The sequence below is a fragment of the Lepisosteus oculatus genome, chromosome 6, assembly GCF_040954835.1.
Source record: "Lepisosteus oculatus isolate fLepOcu1 chromosome 6, fLepOcu1.hap2, whole genome shotgun sequence".
Taxonomy (NCBI): domain Eukaryota; kingdom Metazoa; phylum Chordata; class Actinopteri; order Semionotiformes; family Lepisosteidae; genus Lepisosteus; species Lepisosteus oculatus.
The window spans coordinates 43,873,994-43,896,180 of record NC_090701.1 but is presented as its reverse complement, the minus strand read 5'-3'; the positions used below and the strand labels follow the sequence as shown (position 1 = coordinate 43,896,180).

The 22,187-nt window shown below is 40.5% G+C and overlaps 1 protein-coding gene and 1 long non-coding RNA gene across 2 annotated transcripts in view; one reads left to right on the top strand and one right to left on the bottom strand.

Annotated features, from left to right (window-relative positions):
- The first annotated feature begins 73 nt into the window (after positions 1–73).
- Positions 74–22,187, top strand: part of LOC102688792 (desmoglein-2.1-like) — a 50,436-nt gene continuing 28,322 nt past the window's right edge. The window contains exons 1-2 of the mRNA XM_069191393.1: positions 74–162; positions 14,064–14,302. Of these exons, the coding sequence (XP_069047494.1) occupies positions 14,168–14,302 (135 nt within the window). The 5' untranslated portion in view covers positions 74–162; positions 14,064–14,167. The remainder of the gene's footprint in view (positions 163–14,063; positions 14,303–22,187) is intronic.
- LOC107078167 (uncharacterized) lies at positions 567–21,384 on the bottom strand. The gene is made up of 5 exons (XR_001479148.2): positions 21,207–21,384; positions 9,005–9,066; positions 5,311–5,475; positions 4,247–4,411; positions 567–948 (listed from the first exon to the last, which is right to left on the bottom strand). It is a non-coding gene; the product is annotated as an uncharacterized lncRNA (long non-coding RNA).

Below are 22,187 nucleotides of genomic sequence, written 5' to 3'. Positions count from 1 at the left end.
CTTTCTGTGTCCGCACGCAGGGTGGGTGCTCGCTCCACCCAGGCGACTGGGAACAGACCTGCCTACCTGGCCCGCACGTCAGCCGGGCTGCCGGCGTCGCCCGGTTTCGCGGACCTCCGCCCTCACAGTCACCCTGGAGAAGAGATTTCACCTGCGGTTGAGGTGATTATTAGTTGGTGGGCATGATAAAATACACTACACTTTTTTTTGTGTCTTTTCTCGTTGCTACTCATTTAAGCGAAAGTGCTGATTTTTTTTTGGGGGGGGGGGGGGAGGTCTGAATTCATAGCACTTGAACCACCATTTTATGTACAGTATTCTCCTTAAAACAATAAAACACTGAGGCTGTAGCGTTTCATATACATCTTTTAGAATTAAAATTTAAAATACAATAATAAAAAATACAAAATACACAAAATATTCTATATTAAACATATAATTAAACATATCATTTTATTTATATATTATTTTAGTTTATTTAATGTATAACAATATATTATATCATTATATATTAAATACAAAAAACGTTTCAAGACATTTTAGACAATAGATACCGATAATTTCTTTTCGTTACTATACAATAACACTAAACATAAAAGCGTGAAATTACAAACGACACCATTTTGCCAATCCAGCTCGTTTAAATTCTAGCAGCTAACTGATCTGACACTATTTTTCAAACAGCCGTTTGTTTTTTGAAGGAATGAGGAATGACATATTCGCTTCAACAACATTGTTACGGTACAATATGGTCATCTCACACTAACTCCAGAGGTTTTTTTTGTGTGTGTTTAAGGTGACTGTCGTCTACAGTTTTAAAACGACTTCCACGTAGTTTACACTTGGCTTGCCGGTTCTTTTTATCAGTGTCGATCCTGAAGAACTTGTCGATTTTTTTTTCTTAGAAGAACACAGAAAAGGCGCGACGTCCATGTTAACACAGGACACCTGTGGACACAGATACGCAAAGTCAAACACGTTTGGCCATAATGCCGGGGTCATGCCGCACACAGCTTGCATAAAATCCTCGTGATGACGCGGGGAGCGATGATGCGATAAAATAAAGAATAATTAAATATTTCAGCTTTTAATTATATATCCTAACAATCTGCTGGCCTTTTTACTGTTTTCCCACATTGTCTACAAAAAATAGACACTGAAGTATTCATAGTTTGTGTCTTGAATGTCTCATTTCTATCTACTGCAGTTTTTTTTTACTCGAATTGGGCCTAACTTATTATATCCTTTGCAGCTTCTAATGGCTTGGTAAGTAGTGCAACAAAAAAGGCAAAGATAATGTCAGGCTGTTCTGTGTAAAAACACAGAATCTAAATTCAGAAATGGTTTGTCAGAAGTGGACAATGACATAGCAATCTTTACAATGCTATCAAAATCTGATCCCATTGTAGAATAAACATATTGCTGCCCTGGAATCAGTCTAGAGCAGAGCGACCAGACATATCCCGATGCTTAGTGGAATGTTTAAGCCTTTAAAGTCTTGAACACAGAAGGACCCAATCCAAGTACAGTATTTAAAATCGTAAAAGGCCCTGACAAAGCCAGCCCAGTGAACTTCTTCATTATCAACAGTGAAACACAAACCAGGGGACACAAGTGGAAACTAGAAGGCTGTCAGAGAACAAGGGGCACTTCTTTACACAAAGGGCTGTGGGAGTATGGAACACGCTGCCTAGCCACGTCATTGAACACGATCCTGGTTTCTCTCAAGAACTATTTTACTACTAACGTCCAAACAGGTTAGATCGGACAAATAACCTCCTTTTGTTTTGAAACCTTATGTGGTAAACCTCGTGTGTTTTGAAATCTAACTGTGTGTGTTAAGTTTCCTTTTTTATATAATTTGACAACAATGGCTCTAAAACAGATCCCTACGGTGCTAATTCCATAGCCCCAATTTGAGTATTCAGAACCTATCTGTACCTTTTCCTACCTACAGTATGTATCATCCAATTCTCATTTCAAAGGCAATCCAATCCAATTGTCCAATATTTAATCTAATGATTGCCTTGAATTCCTACCACTTAACATTTTGAGAAATGGTCTTTTATGCGTGGAGTTTGTATGCTTTCTCTGTGTTTGCCTGGGTTTCCTCCCACAGTCCGAAGGCATACTGGCAGGTTAATTGGCTTCTGGGAAAACTGGCCCTGCTGTGAGTGTCTATGTGTTTGTGCCTGTGTTTGCCCTGCGGTAGGCTGGCACCCCATCCAGGGTGTTCCCTGCCTTGCCAGGCCAGGATAGGCTCCGTCTCTCCCTGTGACTCTGTATCGGTTGCAGTGGTGAGAAAATGGATGTTTGTGGATAAACTCTGTCTTATTTCTTCATAGACTGCTTCCCTGCTATTGAAAAAGTATTTTGTGCTGTTCCCTTTCAAGTTGACATTTTTTTTGTCTCTGCATTTTTAGCCCACAGAACCTGCTTGGTGTACCTCCTGATTGATCTCTGAGTAATCTGGTAAACGTCACTTGTCCTCCTAAATCTGATACCTGTTTCCTGTCATGCATCTGGCATGCGGGAACGTTTCTTTACCTCTCCTCTTGACATTTTAAAGTCATGATGTGGCATTTATGAAAGCTGTTCCCACAGTTGATTTCTTTTAGTATATAAGATCCAGGCCTGATGGAGATACTGTACGTCTTTCTTATTTTGGAAGCAGTCCTCCAATTCTGAGCCAGTCACGAGTAATTGCCAGGAGAGGAGGAAAGGTACAGTAGCTTGCTTGGACATGCATGAACAAACCAGTTTAATGACCTGTTCTGGCCAAATGTGACAAAAGACACAGCCCAGTATCCTTTTAATCCAGTTTCATCCATCTGGGAGCGAAACACACCCATAACATGTAATTGTTTTATATTTCTCCAACGCCTTTTGACATAATAAGCAAGCTATTAATGTGTCACAGAGATCGTTCATTCTTATGCAATTAATGCAGCTTGATTCATTTTATCCTGGTGTCAATCATGATCTTTATGACAGACCTGTGTACAGCATTCAAGGGGCTTTCCCCTGGAATTCAAGGCAATGTTTAAAAAAAAGAAAAATACCAAAACAAGTTACAGTTTGAAAAGAAGATATTATTCTTGACTGTAATTAGGGTCAAAGGGTGGCATGGTGCCTCGCAGAGCTGGGACCCTGGGTTCAATTCCTGAGGTGCTGTCTGTGGGGAGTTTGCATGTTCTCCCCTAGTTTGTGTGGGTTGCTCGCCACAGTCCGCAGACATAGTGGTAGGTTAACTGGTTTATGGGAGAATTGGCCATTTTGTGACTGTGTGTGTATTTGTTTCTGTCTGTGCCCTAAAGTGGACTGATGTCCCATCCACGGTGTACCCTGCCTAGCGCCCATTACTTGCTGAGCTGGGCTCCAGCTCACCTGTTATTTTATTCTCTTCAAATTTATATAATCTTCCTCTTCATGCATTTTTGAGTTGCAGGTTGAGTTTTAATGAGAACAATGGGACTGTTGTGCTGGAAATAAAAAACAATCACTGGTACATCTGTGACATCTGGCATGTTGACATGAGTATAAACAGCTTTAAAAAATCTGAGATACAGTACATACCACACATAATAACTGAGGTGTGTCAGATCTTTGTCACTTGTTATGACTCCTGGCACTAAATGACATAAAACCTTTTTGTTCTCTGATTCTACATTTATTTTCTCTTTTCACCTTTGCACATTAAAGGAACTTACTGTCTCTAATTTTCAGACAAAGGACTACCTATAACTTTTTTGAGATTATTGTTCTTTTTTCTCATCATTCTTTGACTGGTTGTCTAATGACTTACTATGTATGCAGTGGAATATCCTGATCCCATAACCATCACTAGCTGAGAGTAAGGGAGCACCAGAAGAGAGTGTGGATTAAATACATTTATATGTGTTGCCGGCAGCCATATCACCCTGCAACTCACAACTAGCAACCCACTGAAGCTCAGCAGGTGTGAGCCTGGTCAGTACCTGAATAGGAGACCACCTGGGAAAGCTGAGGTTTCTGCTGGAAGAGGTGTTAGTGGGGTCAGCAGGGGGCGCTCACCCTGCAGTCCATGTGGGTCCTAATGCCCCAGTAAAGTGATGGGGACACTATACTGTAAACAGGCACCGTCCTTCGGATGAGACGTAAAACTGAGGTCCTGACTCTCTGTGGTCATTAAAAATCCCAGGGCGTTTCTCGAAAAGAGTAGGGGTGTAACCCCGGTGTCCTGGCCAAATTTCCTGTTGGCCCTTACCGATCATGGCCTCCTAATAATCCCCCTCTCTGAACTGGCTTCATCACTCTGCTCTCCTCCTCCCTGAGAGCTGGAGTGTGGTGAGATAACTGGCGCACTATGGCTGCTGTCGCATCATCCAGGTGGGGCTGCACACTGGTGGTGGTGGAAGGGAGTCCCCATTACCTGTAAAGTGATTTGAGTGGAGCGTCACACACTGACACAGACACACACTTGCACTCACACTCAGACCAGTGCTGACTTTCCCAGGTTAATTAACCTACCAGTATGACTTCGTGTCTTTCAGTTTAAGACAGGCATTCTGGTCTTGATTTGTATTAAAATGGCTTTTGGCATAATGCCAACGGTGATTGTTGTCTTTAGATAAACGCTATAGATTAACTTAATCTCACTTAGTCACACTGTAAGAGCAGGTGCCTGGAAAATTCGGCCCAGATTCTGCTCTTCCTTGTGCTAATAGGGGCGCTGCCCATAACTGCTTTATAAGACCACTTCAGACATCAGAACATAAAAACATGATATGAAAGAAAAAGAGAATTTAGAAATGTAACAAAGCATAAAAAATTGAAGAATAAGACCATATATCTGATTAACCTTTGTAGTCATGTCTGTGAGACAAAGCTTGACAAGAACCCTTTCCTCAAAAGTACATCAAATGTAACATCGATCTGCTGTGAATTGTTGGGTAAAAGGTACTATTTATTCACACATTCCACACCAGCAGTGTGAGTAATATGGAAAGGAACAGAAAAGCATTATATAAACCTGTGCAGTTTCAGCAAATTGATTTCTAGTGTTATTTTAATCTTTGGATGTCTAGAGTTACTGTAGTTATTATACTGCAGGAAGCATGGCGCAAATAAGGAGCTGTCCACAGGATAAGAATTTAATTATATTTTCCTTTTTTTTGCTGAGGTTTCATCGGAAAGATATTGAACTTTGGTGTAGGTATTTTATGGAAGAAAATTCATCCCCTAAAAGTGAATACAGGTGAGGCTATTCACAGCATAGTGTCTTTTCAAAGCAGAAGACAAGGTTTGTAGCAATGAGGTGAAAGTACATACCACAGAGAAGACATCATTCCTAGTAATGACCCTCTGACTGTCCAGTCAGACCATGTGAATGGTTTAAAAATGAGCATCTTCGGCAGGCTGTCTCTAGTATGGAAGGACAGGAAACTGTGGAGGCCCAGCACAGATTTCAGCAGCAGAAGGCGTTTCTAAGGCAACCTAAAAGTAATTGAATTTAAATCTGTTTAATATTACAACACGAAGAATACAACTGAAATAAAAGCAAAACGTTTTTAATACTGTATGTAAGAGAAAGTGACACTTCGGCAGAAGGTGTTTGTCTCCGAGATGAAACAAGCTCAGTGACAGAGCGATTATATGCATAGATTGTGAAAAAGACTTTTGATGTTGCTGATGGTGAAATTCAAATATCCAATTTCTGAAAAATTACCAGTCTTTGGGTTCCTGAATATTTACATGAATTACAAAGGAAGTACAGAAAAGCGGTATAACGCTCTAGATATTTCAGAAGTAACTACTCTTGAAAGTATGAATTCTCTTTACTTTTGTTTTTCTGTTCCTTTGCCATTACTTTTTATCTGTTGGTTATGGGCAATGCTCCATAAACTAAATCGTGGAGGTTTATTTGCAGTTCTGTATCTCGTGAAAATGAACAGAAACACAATCATGTTATTTCATCTTTCTTGGAAGAAGTGTTACTCACTGTAAGCGCGGATCTAGGCAGTAACAGTTTATAACAGGATTGTTGTTCTGATGTACATAAAAGACCCACAAGCGCACTGAGAGTTCAGTGTCCTTGGGATGATACTATGGCTGAGAATATACAACAAACAAAACATTTCCGACTTTGAAACGTATGCTTTGCTGTCTCGAACAGGCTCATCTTACATTTGATAGAGGGTGGGTCTGACAGCAAAATGAAAAAAAGAAAACTGCATCCTTCTTAAACACATAAGTATCTTTTTTGTGACAGTGTGCCTGATTACAATCAGGCCAGGGTAGGTGGACAACAAAGGTTAACAGTAAAATTCCAGCCAAACAAGTGCTGCATTACATTCTCTTTTAACATTAGTGTAGGTCCATCTATATCTTCAATTCATGCATATGTTCCCTTCCCTAGTTCAATTACAGCAAGAATCTTCAGTTCTTCCCATAATCTTCACACCAAATTAACGTTTTTTTTGTCAATTCACTTAAATAATAGCTGGTGTGTTTGAAAGTAAGATGTTCTCCTGTAAGATGTTCTCATGCGAGTGAATAGCGTTAGGCACATGGAAATGTTATGTTGCCAAAGGATGACAAAGCTCTTTACATACGGTAGAGGAGGAAACCCACCTCACTCACAGCTGAGGAGCAGCACTGTGGGAGGACACATGGCAGACAAAGCTGGACAGGTGAGAAACTACTTCAGCAGTTGAATGAAGAGGTGCTTTAAGTTACTGGATTGGGAACCCACAGAGTGGAATCGGACATGACGGTTAACACCCCTGTTCTTACGAAGAGGGGGCTGGAATCCACAAACTAAACTGGAAAGACCTTGGCTTGTCCATACTGGGGTATTAGATTTGGAAATTCTGGACCAGACGGAAGACTGACACCTAATGGTCCAGCAGCAGCACGTACAGCAGCCAGCTATGGTGGGAGTATGTGTGTCTGTGTCTGTGATGCACTGGTGTTCAATCTGGGGGGCACTCCGCCTTGCGCCTGGTGCTTGGCCCCCCTGTGACCCCGCATTGGATAAAGCCATTGGCAAATGATGGATGGATGCCCCATCCCAATATTGACAAAGCCCATCCCTGTTTAGATTCTGAGATATGATGAGATCGGGCTAGAAGTTGCTAATTCTACAGCCGTCTGTTTTGACGACTCTGATAATTGTTGCTAGAAACTAGAAAACTACTGTAGCTTCTCTCGTTAATGCTTGATCCCCAACGTGATGATTCGGAATTATCAAGCTATGGTTTTAGCTATTCCCACTCATCTGAAGATTTTAGGAGATAACGCGAGACATCGGGAATATAATCAGCAGAAACAGACATGAGTAAGAAACCACAACTGCTGTTTTTATTATTCATCAGCTTAAGCTGAACAGTGCATTTTCTCTTGGGAATGCAGATAAAACCCATCCCGTCACCACTATAATTAAAATGGAAAATGCTGTGTTCTTTTGAAAACAATCTTGAACTGTTGGATCTATATGCGTGTTGTCTCTTTTGAAGGAGGAAAAACTTGGCTATTTTGCAGTGGGAAAAAAAGTGCTTCATAAGCAGTCTTGCGAGTTTTTCATCATGAAGACCTTTTTCTGTTTCGAGGTTTAGAGGTCTAGTGTTTATCTAACCGTACCATACACAAGCAGTGACCTCTGTGTCCTGGCTTCAGGAATTTCGACAATTTAAAGCTGTTTAGGGTAGTGGAGGAGGAGGTTGACAAAGCGTGATGAGTTCATGCAATCAGTTCACAGGCAGATAGGAGTGAGAACCTTTGTCAAGTGTCTTGAGTGTGAAAGCTTTTTGTGTGAGTCATTGGTACAATAATAATCCATCTAAAATGCAATACTAAATTAATCCCATTCTGCTATCAATAGGAAATGACAGAACAATAGGTAACTGGTGAAAATATATTTTATAGATGCGATTGTGTACAATACAAACTTACAGAGAGTTTGCACATGAACATAGAAAGCTTTGGCGCAGCACAAGAATTTGAGGCAATGTAGTGGATTTTGTCAGCACTCAAAAGGACGACTAAATAAGGATGCAAGGCTCGCTTGTAGTTTCAAATGGTAGCTGTTGTTCATTAGCTTTTACAGATGCTCTGACAGCTGTTTATAAACGATATAACCCCCTTTTCCCCCATCAATTTGTCTAAATCAGAACAACACTTTTTACAGCAACGCCCTCTTATATGACTATTTTCACTAAACTCTGATGTAGCTTCATTCTACCTTTCTGACTAGTCAGAAATCATTAAAACCACAATGCACTGTATAGGGGCTTGCTATGTAAATAACAAGACTTTTTTAACTAGTTAGCTTGTTTTATGCTAACATTGTAAATGTGTTTTTTAGTAATTTATAGCCTAACAAAGCAACAAAAGCTCACTAACATTCATTTTTCTGTTCCCACTTAAATATAATTAGTACTAGTCATTTATAAACAAATGTCAAATGTCTTCAAGAGTGAGATGTGGAAGGTAAGTGCTTAGATACAAGCAACAAAATAGCAGGTCGAGTGAGAAATCACAAGCAAACAAAGAATTGAACCACAGCTGTTTTCTTCATTTTCGTAAACAGTGCCAAGGGCCTGGACTGGATGATGTCAGTATAGGAAGGTGACAATTAATCCTAGGACTAGTCTGGGAAATTAATCTGTGGAAACAAATGAAATGTATTTGCACTCATCAGCAAGCAGCGTGGATGTTATGAAATGCCTGCAGACAAAAATTTGGCAAGAGCCTGTTAAGAGACGTGTTAAAACAGCCCTGCTCAGCTAAGGGTCTGTAGGATTTTTCTAACTTTGGAGGAAGCACAACTCTCAATTTAAAGAGGAAATGGCTCTTCTGAAGTGTTTCAGTTTATGTTTCTGTTACACTGCTATTCTAACATAAAATGATGAAGATCTTTGTAGGAATTTTGCTATGAGTTGTGTTATTATTAGGCTTATGTTCATTTTACTTACAAATGTGATCTTGGAAAAAGTATTATGCATCGAAAGTACTGCTTACTTACCTTAGAGAAATACCCAGCTCGAAAGAGAGAGAATCACAAGGCTAATGTTTTCCATAGTTCACCTGGAATGACAGGTTAACAACATTCAAAACCCTGCATTTAATCTGTCTTGTTGGGGCCGCCCTTGTAAAGGAGCAACTTTTCGACACCGTGGGAATTTGCCTTCTCTTTGTAGGAACCATGAGAAATCTAATGCTATGCCTTTAATTTAATCTCCTTACATTTCACCTCACCTGCAAAGAAACGTGACTGTTACTCACGTTGATCGCAAACACTTTCATTCACACCCACATCACCCAGACACTGTCACTGTTCTTGCATGCCATGTGGTTAATTCTGATTTCCCTTGAAGATCTTTATTGTACATTTATTTATTGTATATTTATGTAACAGTCATTAAATTAATCTGGTTCTTATCTGAAAGCGTCAGATTTTACGCCATTAAATCTCCAAAGTGGCTGCCAGACCCAAACTGGGCTGGCAAAAGGGATGTAGAAAATTAAATGAATCCAAAAACAGCGTTGTCCAATTTTCCTTATTTCAAAAGCTCACATTAATGTAGGGAGCAGCAGACTTTTGAAATCTCATTTCATATTAAAGTACCAAATACGAAAGTGAAACCAAAAACAACTTTCTTGAAGTGTAAGAAATAAGATGCAAAGTAAATGAGCAGTAAAATAAGAGTGGCCAGAACCTTGTAACATTTTCCAATATGAAATAAAATATTAAAATCAATTAGATACTATTGTATAATAGACTCTATGTACGGTAGTAATTTAGTGCTTTGGAGGTGTACAAGCAAAGTTAGAATCTTTAATACAATTTTATTCATACAGTATTAGATTTCACTGCAATTTTTGTTGTTGCTCTATGATTTGTTGCTATAATTTATACATTATATAAATTTCTATGTTTTTTCATATGCTTATTTAAATCCTATTTTAAATGGTTTTGACTTTTATATTATATAGAAAGGTAGTGCAAAATTTTTGCCTGAGTCTATGCTAATGTGGCCATATCACCCTGCAACTCACCCCTGGCTACCCACTGAAGCTCAGCAGGTGTGAGCCTGGTCTGTACCTGGATGGGAGACCTCCTGGGAAAAACTTAGGTTGCTGCTGGAAGAGGTGTTAGTGGGCCCAGCAGGGGGCAATCACCCTGCAGTTCAAGTGGGTCCTAATGCCCCAGTATAGTGACGGGGACACTATACTATAAAACAGCCGCTGTCCTTTGGATGAGACGTAAAAACCGAGGTCCGAGGTCCTTTAATGACCACAGAGAGTCACTCTGTGGTCATTAAAAATCCCAGGGCGTTTCTCTAAAAGAGTAGGGGTTTAACCCCGGGTTCCTGGCCAAATTTCCCATTGGCCCTTACCAATCATGGCCTCCTAATAATCCACCTCTATGGATTGGCTACATTACTCTGCTCTCCTCCCCACTGATATCTGATGTGAGGTGAGCGTTCTGGCGCACTATGGCTGCCGTCGCATCATCCAGGTGGATGCTGCACATTGGTGGTGGTGGAGGGAGTCCCCATTACCTGTACAGAGCTTTGAGTGGAGTGTCCAGAAAAGGGCTATATACTGTAAGTGTAAGCAATTATTATTATTGATGTCTAATTTTTCAAAATAAGAAAAGAACATTAGAATAAGAATAAATTCTTACACTTACAGTATATAGCTCTTCTGTGGACACTCCACTCAAAGCGCTTCACAGGGAATGGGGACTCCCCTCCACCTGGATGATGATGATTTCGAATTATTGCATAAGTTGTGATAGCCAGATTCAAGCCTGGTCATATTAACTACTGATAATATGGCATGAAAATTTCATGTTATTTCAGACACAGGTGAGAGAACATACAGTAGGAGAGGATACACATGAGAGAAGGTAATTCAGTCCATTTTATTTCTTGGGGTGCTAGTAGCTAATTGATCAAAGGCTCTCTTTCATCTATTTTGTGAAAGAAACAGTTTTAGCGATATGGCTGGGAAGCCTGTACCATACACTTAAAATATTCCTAACATATTTTCTCTTTGGATATATGCCAGGACTGATTGTATCAGCATAACAGTGATCAAACTGTAGGCGCAGAATTTTGAAATGTGACACATTTACGACTATGACAAATGTGTCAAATGTTTGAGAAAAAACACTGAGATCAAATAGTTTAGAATGAACTTTTGCTTCCTGTCATTTTATTTTGACTTACTTTATAAAAAGGCGGATGCATTTTATTAACAGATTTCAAACAAGAAAACAAAACTAGTTGTTGGATTTGTTACTAAAGTAACAAATACAGTATGCTCCTAAATATTTTATAATCCCATAAGATAATAAAGCACAAGTATTTCCAGTTTAAATGCTTTTTCTTTGCACTTCCAGATCCATCTGGAATTCAATCTCCACCTGGTTAATCTATCGATAGTGCATTGACAGTAAGTGCTCCTAGCAGGGATCTCATCCTGGGTGACATGGCCTTGTGCACTAGTAACCCCACTGCAGAGCAGATGAGGTAGAGACATGAGAAACCGTTTCAGCTTTATGAAAGTCAGACAGCACAAGTCAACAGTAGGACACCTACTGGAAAAGTGCCATGAAAGCTGTGATGATTAACTAATGTTACCCGCTGCAGCATCACATCCATATTTACTACTAATAGTGCTTTCATTGAGTTTTTTGACCCACAGGGCTCCTAAAGCATATGGAGATATACTATATCCATAATTGAAGTGCTGCACCACCTGGGTAAGGTGCAGTTATCATCATGTGCCAACAGACAAACCATCCAGGAGATCGGGTAGAGCAATGAGAAATTGCTTAACCTGTTGAAATAAGGGACACAGCGGAGGAGTGCTGGAAGGGACTTTGTGGCCCTGTACAGCAGAAACCTGTTCCCTGAGCTCCAGCGCAGGACTGGACAACCGCAGTTTCAGAGCCAGGACAGGGGAAAGAGACATGGACAACAGCAAGCGGTAGGGCTTGGAGGGACTCTTTAATTGTGCAAATCTGGCCCCCAAATCCACTTGTTCTGATGAATAATGGACAAACACCTGATTGAGAAAGTTCTAATTCAAGGTACCTCTGATAATTTGTTAGAGTGTGTACTTATTGCGAAATGTTTTTTTTGTGAAATTAAGTTTATTTTGATAGGGGAATAAAATGTTTGGACTGTGGGAGGCAGCCAGAGCACCTGCAGGAAACCTATGTGAACACGCGGAGAACATACAAACTCCAGATGGATAGCACCCAGATCCAGGATTGAGCGCAGGGCCCCTGTGCTGTAAGCCAGCAATGCTAACCTCCTTGTCGCCATACCACCCCTTCACAAAGCACCATAGGATCTTAATGGTGGTGTAGTCAGGATCTTGGTTAAAGTCCCCTCCAGAGGACAGAACATCCTACAGGACAGTGTCCCCAGTGACCACACTGGGGCAGTGGAGAGGTGGTCATGAAAGAGAGGGAAGACCTACAGTACAGTACCTGTTGGTCCACCAGCCCCACCTCTAGTCCATTACGGAAGTGCTATGGGCTTGCTGAGCTTCGAAGACCTGATTGATCAGGTTGCATGATGTTAGCACTTTTGTGGGAAGAACAACTACGCTGAAAACAATACTGTGTATTGCTGCACGCACATGCAAACTAAAATCCAGAAAGCTTATAAACAAATACAGGTGAGTCATAGAGCTAAATCTTAGGTGTGTGCTTTGGCCTGCTTCCAGTGGAGTCAAACCCATCTACTGTACATCTGCTGCATTAATGGGACTGCGTTCTCTGGCATCATTTCGCATCCTGTTTGATGAGAATGAAATGAGACTGGCTAAATCACTGCTTAGTAAAAGGGTGAGGTGCCTCCTCCTAATCAAAGCGTATTATTATCACTGAGATGAATAATGCATCATACAATAGATAAACCTGGCAAAGCAGCTAAAAGTGACAATGCCGCAAATTGTTTCAGACTGTCCTGTGTTAGCACTCTCATTAATTAAAGCAATATACTCTAGCAATAAAACACACAAAGTTGTAATATAGATTAATTCTCACAATTACATCATGATAAGGACTATCATGAGAGGTTATTATTCATGCCTACTGCTTTGAACAGTGAAATGAGAGATCACAGCACACATTGTAGTAAAGGTGGAATATGAACCAAGCCTGGACAGTAAAACATTAACCCACCAAAGGACTGGTACATGTTTCACTGTCTTTCTGCATTAGTTAAAATTAAACCAGAGAGAAGCAGACTCATAGGAAGAGTAGCTTTAGAACACTAACAAATTGGTTCTCGGTACTTTAGTCACAAAACATTTTTGAAGAATTTAAGATTATAACTTGACTTCAATTTCCAGTATTTAATTGCATTTCTCTGTATTTCCAAATTTGTGATCCTCCTCAGTGTCTGCTTAAATTGCTCCTACCATACTATCCTCCCAAAAAACCAGGAGGTACAGTGTTTGATAAGACTTCAAAAAACCCAAATAGAAGTAATGACTACTTCTCTCCTGCAGAGCATAACTATTAAGCCCTCAGTGAGATTTTGATATCTAATTTTCCTCCTGTCTGCACAGCCTCGGGCCTTTCACACTAATCCGTATTTTTACCCTGTTTGGAACAGAGGGAGTTCACCATGTTGCACCCTTTGCTGAAAGAACAGACTGCTTTGCTAAAAGCCCAGAGAGAAGTGCGGTGTTAATAAATAATTTGACAAAACGAGAACTGTGTGCTTCCCCACCATTTTGGCCCTTATTTGTATTATCTGCAAATTTGCATTTTATACAAACTAAAACAAGCTCCCAGCATGTTAAAAATAAGAGAACATAGTTTGTTTTGGTGCCCTACAGTTTCAATGCTTCATATATTCTATATTCTACTGCTGGAAGCTTTAAAACTAAACCACTCCAAACGTCCACAAATCTCTGTATTAACAGATACATTTTGTAGGTTGTATCATTCTTATTGTTTTTTTCCCCACTGCATGTAAAAAAATGTTATGTTCCTCATCTGTCATTGAGTAATTCGCACAGTCTAGAGCCTTTTTTACGTTATCTTCTTTCAGGAACCCTTGGTGTACATTTCGGTTGTGGGGGTTGCCATGGCGATGTTATCTGTGGCGCTTAAAGACTTTGTGCTCCTGACGGGCGGAGCAGAAGGCAGAGAGGAATGCGAGTGAAACCTGCTCAGGGGCAGCCCTGGGTGTGTCTGCGGAACTACAGACAGACCAGAAAGAACAGGACTGCGCCGCCACGCCCTGTTCCACCTTTTCGATTCGCTTTAAACCCAAACGAGCGGAGCAGAGTGAGTCACATTGTTTCAAGGCTTTCTCTGTGTTGGCTTTTTTAAAAAGGGAAAATATAGCCGTGGTAATTTAAAGAGGTCATGCCATTTAATGCAATTTACTTAAACCAAAACGTACCTTTCAGTTTGTTTGAGGAATCACGGAAAACATTAAAACTGACATAGGACACTTATATTGATAATGTACTGTATATTGTTTGCATATATTTTTAAAATGCACTACATTTGTTTAGACTGTTCTAAAAAACAGTCATGAGACATACATTCAGCTGTCAAACAGAAGCTTTATTTCAACTGAATTCTCCTAACCAGACTCAAATGAGATGAACCCACAAGATATATATTTATATTCCAAGTGCATCCCTGAACTACCCCAGACACATTCATCGAGATAAGGTTCAGCCCAATCTTCAAGCTTTACTCTCTCAGCTTCAGTTTGTGCCATTGTTGTGTCTTAAATTATTGGCATCGAGATTCAAAACATCTTTTACCTGAAATTCCCCCCCAAAAAATTCCTTTTCTTCAGAAGAAACATTACTGCAACGTCTGCCAATAAGAAGAAATACAGCTGCAAACAGCAAGGACCAGGGACAAAGTCAGCTCCCTCATGACCACCCTGTTCAAGTGTGTTTACCAGTTTTCACATTCATTGGTTGACAGATTTTAGCTGTGAATGCATACCGTATGTGTGCTTCTACCTAATCCAATAGTCCTGCTGAATGATAAATTCTCAAGATCCATCAATCCTGAAATTCCAGAGTATTACTCCCTATAAATGCAGTGCAAGATCGTGCCTGCTATGCAAAACGACAATACAAAAACATGCCGCACAGTGGCCTGGCAGTCAGTGCTGTGATTCCAGCCTGGGGTGCCTCCTGTGTGGAGTGTGCGTGTTCTCCCCATGTTTGTCTGGGTTTTCTGCAGGTGTCCCACCTTCCTTCCACCTGCGAAAGACATGCTGGTCAGGAATAATGAGCTATTGTAAAAGATCTTTCTCCACATGCATGCAATGCCCCAGTGTCTCATCCAGAATGATAACCCTTACCCAAACTCTGACCTTAGCCTCTGCACCCTGTGCTTCTGGGATATCCTCCATGTTTTTACGCTCACCAAGAACATGCAGCTTTCTTGAAAATGGATGAATAGAAACAAACTTCGAAAGGAAAAACACAAACTCAAAATTAATTGCTCCCTACACTCAAACTTTATAGCTCCCTACTGTTCTGGACTTCAATGGACAAAATTGTAAGTTACAAGTCCCAAAACTCCTTAAAAATGAGTTTCACAGAAGAAACATTAGAACGTATAGTAATGTCCTTATGTATTTTAAAAGTTCAGCATGGGCCCCAAATTGTGTTGATCATTTAGATTGGCTATTCCACACAAAGAACTTCAGACAGTTTTGTACCGGTTTGTAATGCTTTGTGAGTTTTTCTGCAGAGTTATCAATTTTACATGACCTCAGTATTAGACATAAAACAACAGGTGTAATACTGAGGTAATGTCTAATACTGAGAACAGTACTAGACATAAGAAGAATGAGAATCATGCTGTAGTTGTGACAATGACTCATGACTTGTCATGCTTTGAGAACAGAGACATGGGCAGGTTATTTGCACAAGAGGACACAGTGACCCTCTGCTGGGCGTAGACAGAGCTTGTAGACCTGTTCACGTCCTGCAATGTTTGCAAGGGCACTGTGCTGATGTTGTATTGATTTGCTCTGGGCTGTGAGTTGCAGGAGCCATGGTAGCTGAGACGGCAAAGGGCATCTGGCTCCTGAGTGGAAGGCCCTGGGTTCAATCCCAGGTAGGGGCAAGCAACGGAGCTTGGTCTAATTCCTTCCAGATGTCTCCCAGGTCCACTCAGCCTGCTTTCCAAATGAGTACTGGGGGTCAATCCTTCTGGAGGTAAGAGGCTGGCCAGAGAGTGATGCTGACCACATCATGATCATCATCCCTCTTCTAGAGGGCGCTCCAGCTCTTGTGTTTTAGTTTCAATATCACATACACCTCTCCCTGGATTCACCGGTATTCTTTAAACCTGGTGCTCCGGAAGCTCGGGGCTCTGCATTGGAAGACGGATGCCCGGAAGCCCACCGATCATCAAGTCGCCCTGCGTCTGCAGCTTGAAGGCAAAGGCTTCCGATTGGCGTCCTGACCCAGCTGAGTCCGGGGCTCGGAGCGCCTGGCCTCGTCACTCCGTTTTTAATTTCCTAGTCCCATGCCCCTGTTTTTTAATCGTCTTGTCTTGAATGGATCACCTGGTTTGGGATTTTGGACTGTGCTCCGGATTTTCCCACTTGAACTGTTTTTGGACTTGTTTGCCTGCTCCCCCCTTGCACCTGATCAGTGTCGGCACCGGCTCCTGTTCACTATCCCTTCCGTTCCTGACCGTGTTTTCCCTGTAGCCCTTCTCCAGTCACTTCCGGATTATACCAGCTGCATAGGGTTCTAAACTACGGACTTCACTGGAGTCAGGACCGGCTCCCGTTACACACTTCTAGTGTTGAATGGTTGAGAAAAATGGTGGCCCTTGCCCCCCATTCCTCCAGGGGCCTTTATGGCCTAAAAAGGGGATCTGACCTCCCTATCTGTGGGTTGCATGATGGTGGGAAAGGCTGCAGGCTCTTTGCAGGTGACTGAGTCTCAGAGCACTGTGGTTTTTTGGGGCAGACATAAGGTAAAGGTGAGGAGCTTTGCAATCAAAGGGCGCTTTGTGAGCAGAGATCCCAAGAGGATCCTTCCGTCTAGGACAAAAAAAAAAAACAGCTCCACATAATATAGCGCAAGGTCACTAGCCCCTTCTGTCATTAATATAATAACACAAGTAATAATCCAGAAGAAAATAATTCCAGAATCATATCTGGAGTGATACATTTGCAGACTTGAAATTACAGACTCTTGCCATTACCTCTCATGCTGGAAGGACAAATATATGTTCAAACATTTTTACTGTTTTTAGAAAAAGAGGAGTGGTGAGACACTTACTGTAGCTCTCTCATGTTAGCAAACTGCAGCTTTCTCTTAAAATCCACAGGAATGAGCTCTTCAGCAATATTGTTCAGTAAACCTCAATAGCAGATATGTCCTCTGTGACCTCTCTATAATACCTGAAGTAACAGACAATAAGCAACACCCGGAATAATCAAGAAATAGTTGCACTAAGACGTAACCTAATACTGTAAGTTAAGCTCTGGAATTTAAACGATTAAGGAAAATACAGTGAAGAAAAAATGAAAACAAGTTGACATGGTTCTTTCAGACATTATACTTGAACTCGGTTTGTGGTAGACACTGTGTGAGGGTGGTATAACAAACATTGGAAATGGAAACTTCTATTATTTGGGAACTGAATCTGATTCTGTAAATAACTGGTAATGAGAAAGATAATACAAGTATAGAACAGTGATTGCTCTTAGGGTTACAGCAAGATTCCAGTCTCCTGGTTCTGGGGGAGTTTGCAAAAACAAGAGCAAGCAATGTCACTTAATTTAACTGCAGTTATTCTGATGTTAGATTATATTAAATTTAAGCTACAGTAATGTAATGCAAGAGTTTTCCTACTTGTAATACCAGAATGTTTAATGTTCTTATTCCGTGCGTGTTTTTATCTGGTAAAAGGCTCACCCATCCTCATTACTGAAGAAACCACGATGAGCTCTCCAGTGGACGAGAGAGTACACGACTCTGAATGGCCCGTCGGCTATGAGTCCAGAAGCTTACCCTCTATGCTGTACCACCCCCTATTCACTTGCACTTGATAGTTACGTCTATTTTTAAAGATATTAAATGTTAAAATAACCCTCCCCCCATCTCATGACGCAGCAGGCCAGTGTTATCTGTCGGTATAGGAATGCACGGCCTCAGACATTCATTCTGGAGTGCAGATACGACACGCTGCTATGCAAAAGTATTCTGGCCCTTACAACAGGCCCCCATTTTATGAAAATACAAAACATTGCATCCACATTTAAAAATATTTTGTTCAAAACCCGAATGCTCCAATTGAAGAATTTCAGGGTCAAGATAACTTACAGTTACTGTAAGCAAAAACAAAAGATAACAAACTGAAACAGACCTAGAAACTCAACGTTTGGCAGCAATTACAACTGCGAGTCTATTTGACCAAGTCTCTACTAACGCTGCCTATCAGTTTGGTGTGATATTTGCCCATTCATTTTAAGTAATACTAAACTTTGGGTTTTTGCATTATTGAAACATGCCAGTGCTCAAGATCGAGCTCTAATTATACAAACAACTTCGTCGTGAAAAGGTGGGACACTATGTGCATTTGTACGTTTCTTCTAAATTGAACATGGCATTCGAGAATGCAATTATTTACAGAAGGGAGACATATTAAAGAGAGAACCTTACGCAGATATTATGGTATGCTTGTATGATAGGTAACATAAGCATAAGCCTCAAATAAACCATTTCTGAATGCATGGATGGATTATATTATATGGATTACTGAATGTTGCTGGTATGAGTGTCGCATCTTCTGTAGTTAGATGTGAAAACATGAACGCGTTTCAAAACAAGTACTGCATGCTCTTGGAATGCCGGACGTACTCCTGTTCTCTGCATGTAACAAAATGTTCTCTTCTCACAGTATATAATTTCCAATGGATGCCACTCTCGAGTGCAATGACAAGTAATTCATACCGATGATGAAATAAGCCCAGAGTAAGTAAACGTTAAACAAGGTAATGTACTGTAGAATTCAAAACCCACATGGTCTGTTTCATTTATTGTGATATTTACTTGTAAAACCTTGATATCACAGAGGATTGTTTCCAGCTAAAGTATATAAGTATTTCTTTCCGTGATTCCTTTTTTAGAAATCTACCAATGTAACATCTTTGATGGAAAAATACATCCCAGAAATAGGTTAATACTGTAATTTTAAAATTATTTTCTTAACATAAATTTGTCTGTTGGAGAGGTTGTGTGAATAAATCAGGCTGCAAAGTGACATGTTAGAAATGTTACATTTTGGGGAGGAAGGAAGAAAGAAAAATGTTAATTACTAGAAATAGGTATTTTCCTATTTGTCCAATTATTCTATACTCGCTATTATTTCTCTTGCTAGACAATCACTCTGGTACCTGCTGAAATATGTTTTAAAAAGTAAAAAAGTAACAGGAGAAAAACAAAACAGGCACTCAAGAAATTTCCACAACATAATATTTAGCTGTAGTACAGAATTGGAATTCTCATAAATAAGTTAGTTAGGTGATCTTAATTAGGAATTGTTGAGCAATCTCATTGGCAGGTCTCTTTAAACATTCTCTCAGTTATGTTGTTAGTGTTGATTCTAGTGTACTTCAAGCCATGACCTGCAGTTTTCCCATCATTTTTAGGAATCTCTAATTATAGGATTCCTATTAAAATTGTCAATCTTTATTCCCACAAGAAGAACACAAGGTTAGTAAATGGTTGTCAGTAAACACCCATTCTCTCTTGAACTGTAGTCTTTCAAATCCATCAGGAGAAACCATTGTAATATGAGCAGAACTTCGAATTAGTACAGGCATGTTTTTTTAATCCTTAATTACTGAAGTATACAATAAATACGTTTCCAGCATATTCACAATAAGGACAAAAAAATTAACTACTATCTCCTACACAAATACTGATAGTAATTTGTGCTCAGACTGAAGCAACAAACATTTTTGTTTTTAATTTATAAATAGGAGAAAAAAGTGCTGTTTTTAGTTTTTTTTCTGCTTATTAACAACAGGTGGCACTAAAGCAATTTCACTGGTATGCTATTCCCTGAAAAAACAGCCTTTCCAAATTCTCATTGCAGTAAGGCCTTGTTTACTCTTGTGAGGAAGTGATAAAAGACACAGGAGACATATATCTTTCTCCGAGTGTGATGTCAAAAGAGTGCCAATTGTTTCCTGTTGATTCCAGTTAAACCTGTACAGCTACAAGTGGTTGTGGTGAAGTAGTCATACACATTTTCTAAGATGCACGCAAGAAATACTGACTCTTGATTTTAGGTTAATAAATCTATTAAGAAAAAGTGAACAACATTGTAGGAAATAAACACACAATACTGCTTTGTAATGTCATTGTACATGTTGGGAAAAAGAAGTGACAAGGCAACCATAAAAATAAAACACACATAAATAAAGTACAGCACAATACAATCAAAAGTAATGATAGAAAATGATTTACAGTACTGTATGTACTGTATATAGTACAAGTAGAGAGCAATTCCATGAGGAAAAGTAAAAAGTTGCAACCATGGAGCTTTCTTCAGCTGTGCTTTGACTCTGAAAACGGCTCCATAGCCAAGATGTTATGTTTATCTTTTTATCTTTGCATTACCCAACATAGGATTCACCTTTACTCCTTCCCCTTCTGAAACACACTGTATATACCGTATACATTGTTCAAAGTACAGTCTACGATATCCATGCAAGGTGCAATCAAAAGCATTGAACAGATGAGCCTGGTCTTAGCTCTTTGCTTTTGTTCAATTTTGCCCTAAGATTATTATTGCGATGGTGTCAATATGCGTACTTGGATATGGCTTCGACCTGTCCTTTGTAGAGCAGCTCAGGTACGGCTGCCTTGAGAGCAGCTCTTGCCAGCTAAATGTTTCCCACTGGGTGTCTGCTGTTCGAAATCAGGAAGGACTCGTTTACTGGGCTGCGTACCTAAAGCGGATTTGATTTCACAGCCGACTTTGGTCCCTGGCGGGGCGTGCAAGGCGGTGACTAATGGCACCACGCCCGTGTTGGGAAATGCGGCTGCCAAGGGCTGTCAAGAAGGACGATGTGACGCGCCCCTTGGCACTTAACGTCCATGCCAGTTTACTTCGGAAACCACTGCTGTGGTTAAAGGCTAAATTCTAAACGTGAGCTCATATGGAAAACACACCTGCTTACCTTCTTCTCCACAATGTTGAGTGCTGGCTCCCTGCACAGCGCGACCCTCGCCAGGCTCTTGCAGTCACGAAACGCGTGTGGGGGAAGGCTCTCATTGTGTGCAGGGAAAAATCACTCTGGCCTGCGAGAGGCCTCCTGCAGCACACTCTCATCCCCCCCAAGAGGCCTCAAGGTGACAGCGAAAGAGATTTCCGGACATGGAAATTATTTTCTAACTTTCTTTTCACTGTTGAGTAAATTAGAGAAGTATGTCTCTGTATTGTCCAATTTTGTTCCTCTGAACACCCTCAGACTATATGTATATTTTTTAAATTTCAAAACACCAAAACGTGAGCTTCAGCACATTGCCGAGTTGGCTCCTCGGCTCACCTGGCGCAACCGTGCAAGTAAAAACACGCCGTCTAGAAAGACACCCCGAAACGCAGACCACACCCTGCAGCCCATTGTGTGTCTGCGGTGACGCAAGGGGTTGTGGCCCTGCTCGGACCGGGGGTAACAGCCTGGCGACATGAGGCCAGATCCCGTGCTAGTGAAAGAGAGGGCCGCTGTTGAGGGTGGAGAAGGGTGTGAGCTGTACTCTTACAGAGGCAAGGGGATTTATCAGAGGCGTGGGCCGAGACTTGCCTTCTTTTCCAGCTGGCTTTTGTGAATTTCACGAGAAGTCTTATGTGGATTAAAGCTGTAAAAATGCCAAAACATTACTTAAGCTCTTGCTCATACTTGAAAAATTAATGAAAAGTACAACAAACAATTTTCATTAGCATTATTACTAAAAGCAGTTAGAAGAACATAGGAGAGAAAAAAGGTTTGTTTCCTTTCCCAAAAATGTTCTCGTGTTTTTTTCCTAAAACACAACAATGCAATTCAAGAGAAAGAGATATTAATGACATAAGGAGCAATCTTCCTGAGTAATACTGCCTGTTCTAGCCAGTCATCCTACAGTTCCTGTGTAATTGCATGCTTTTTAACACTGAGGACAAA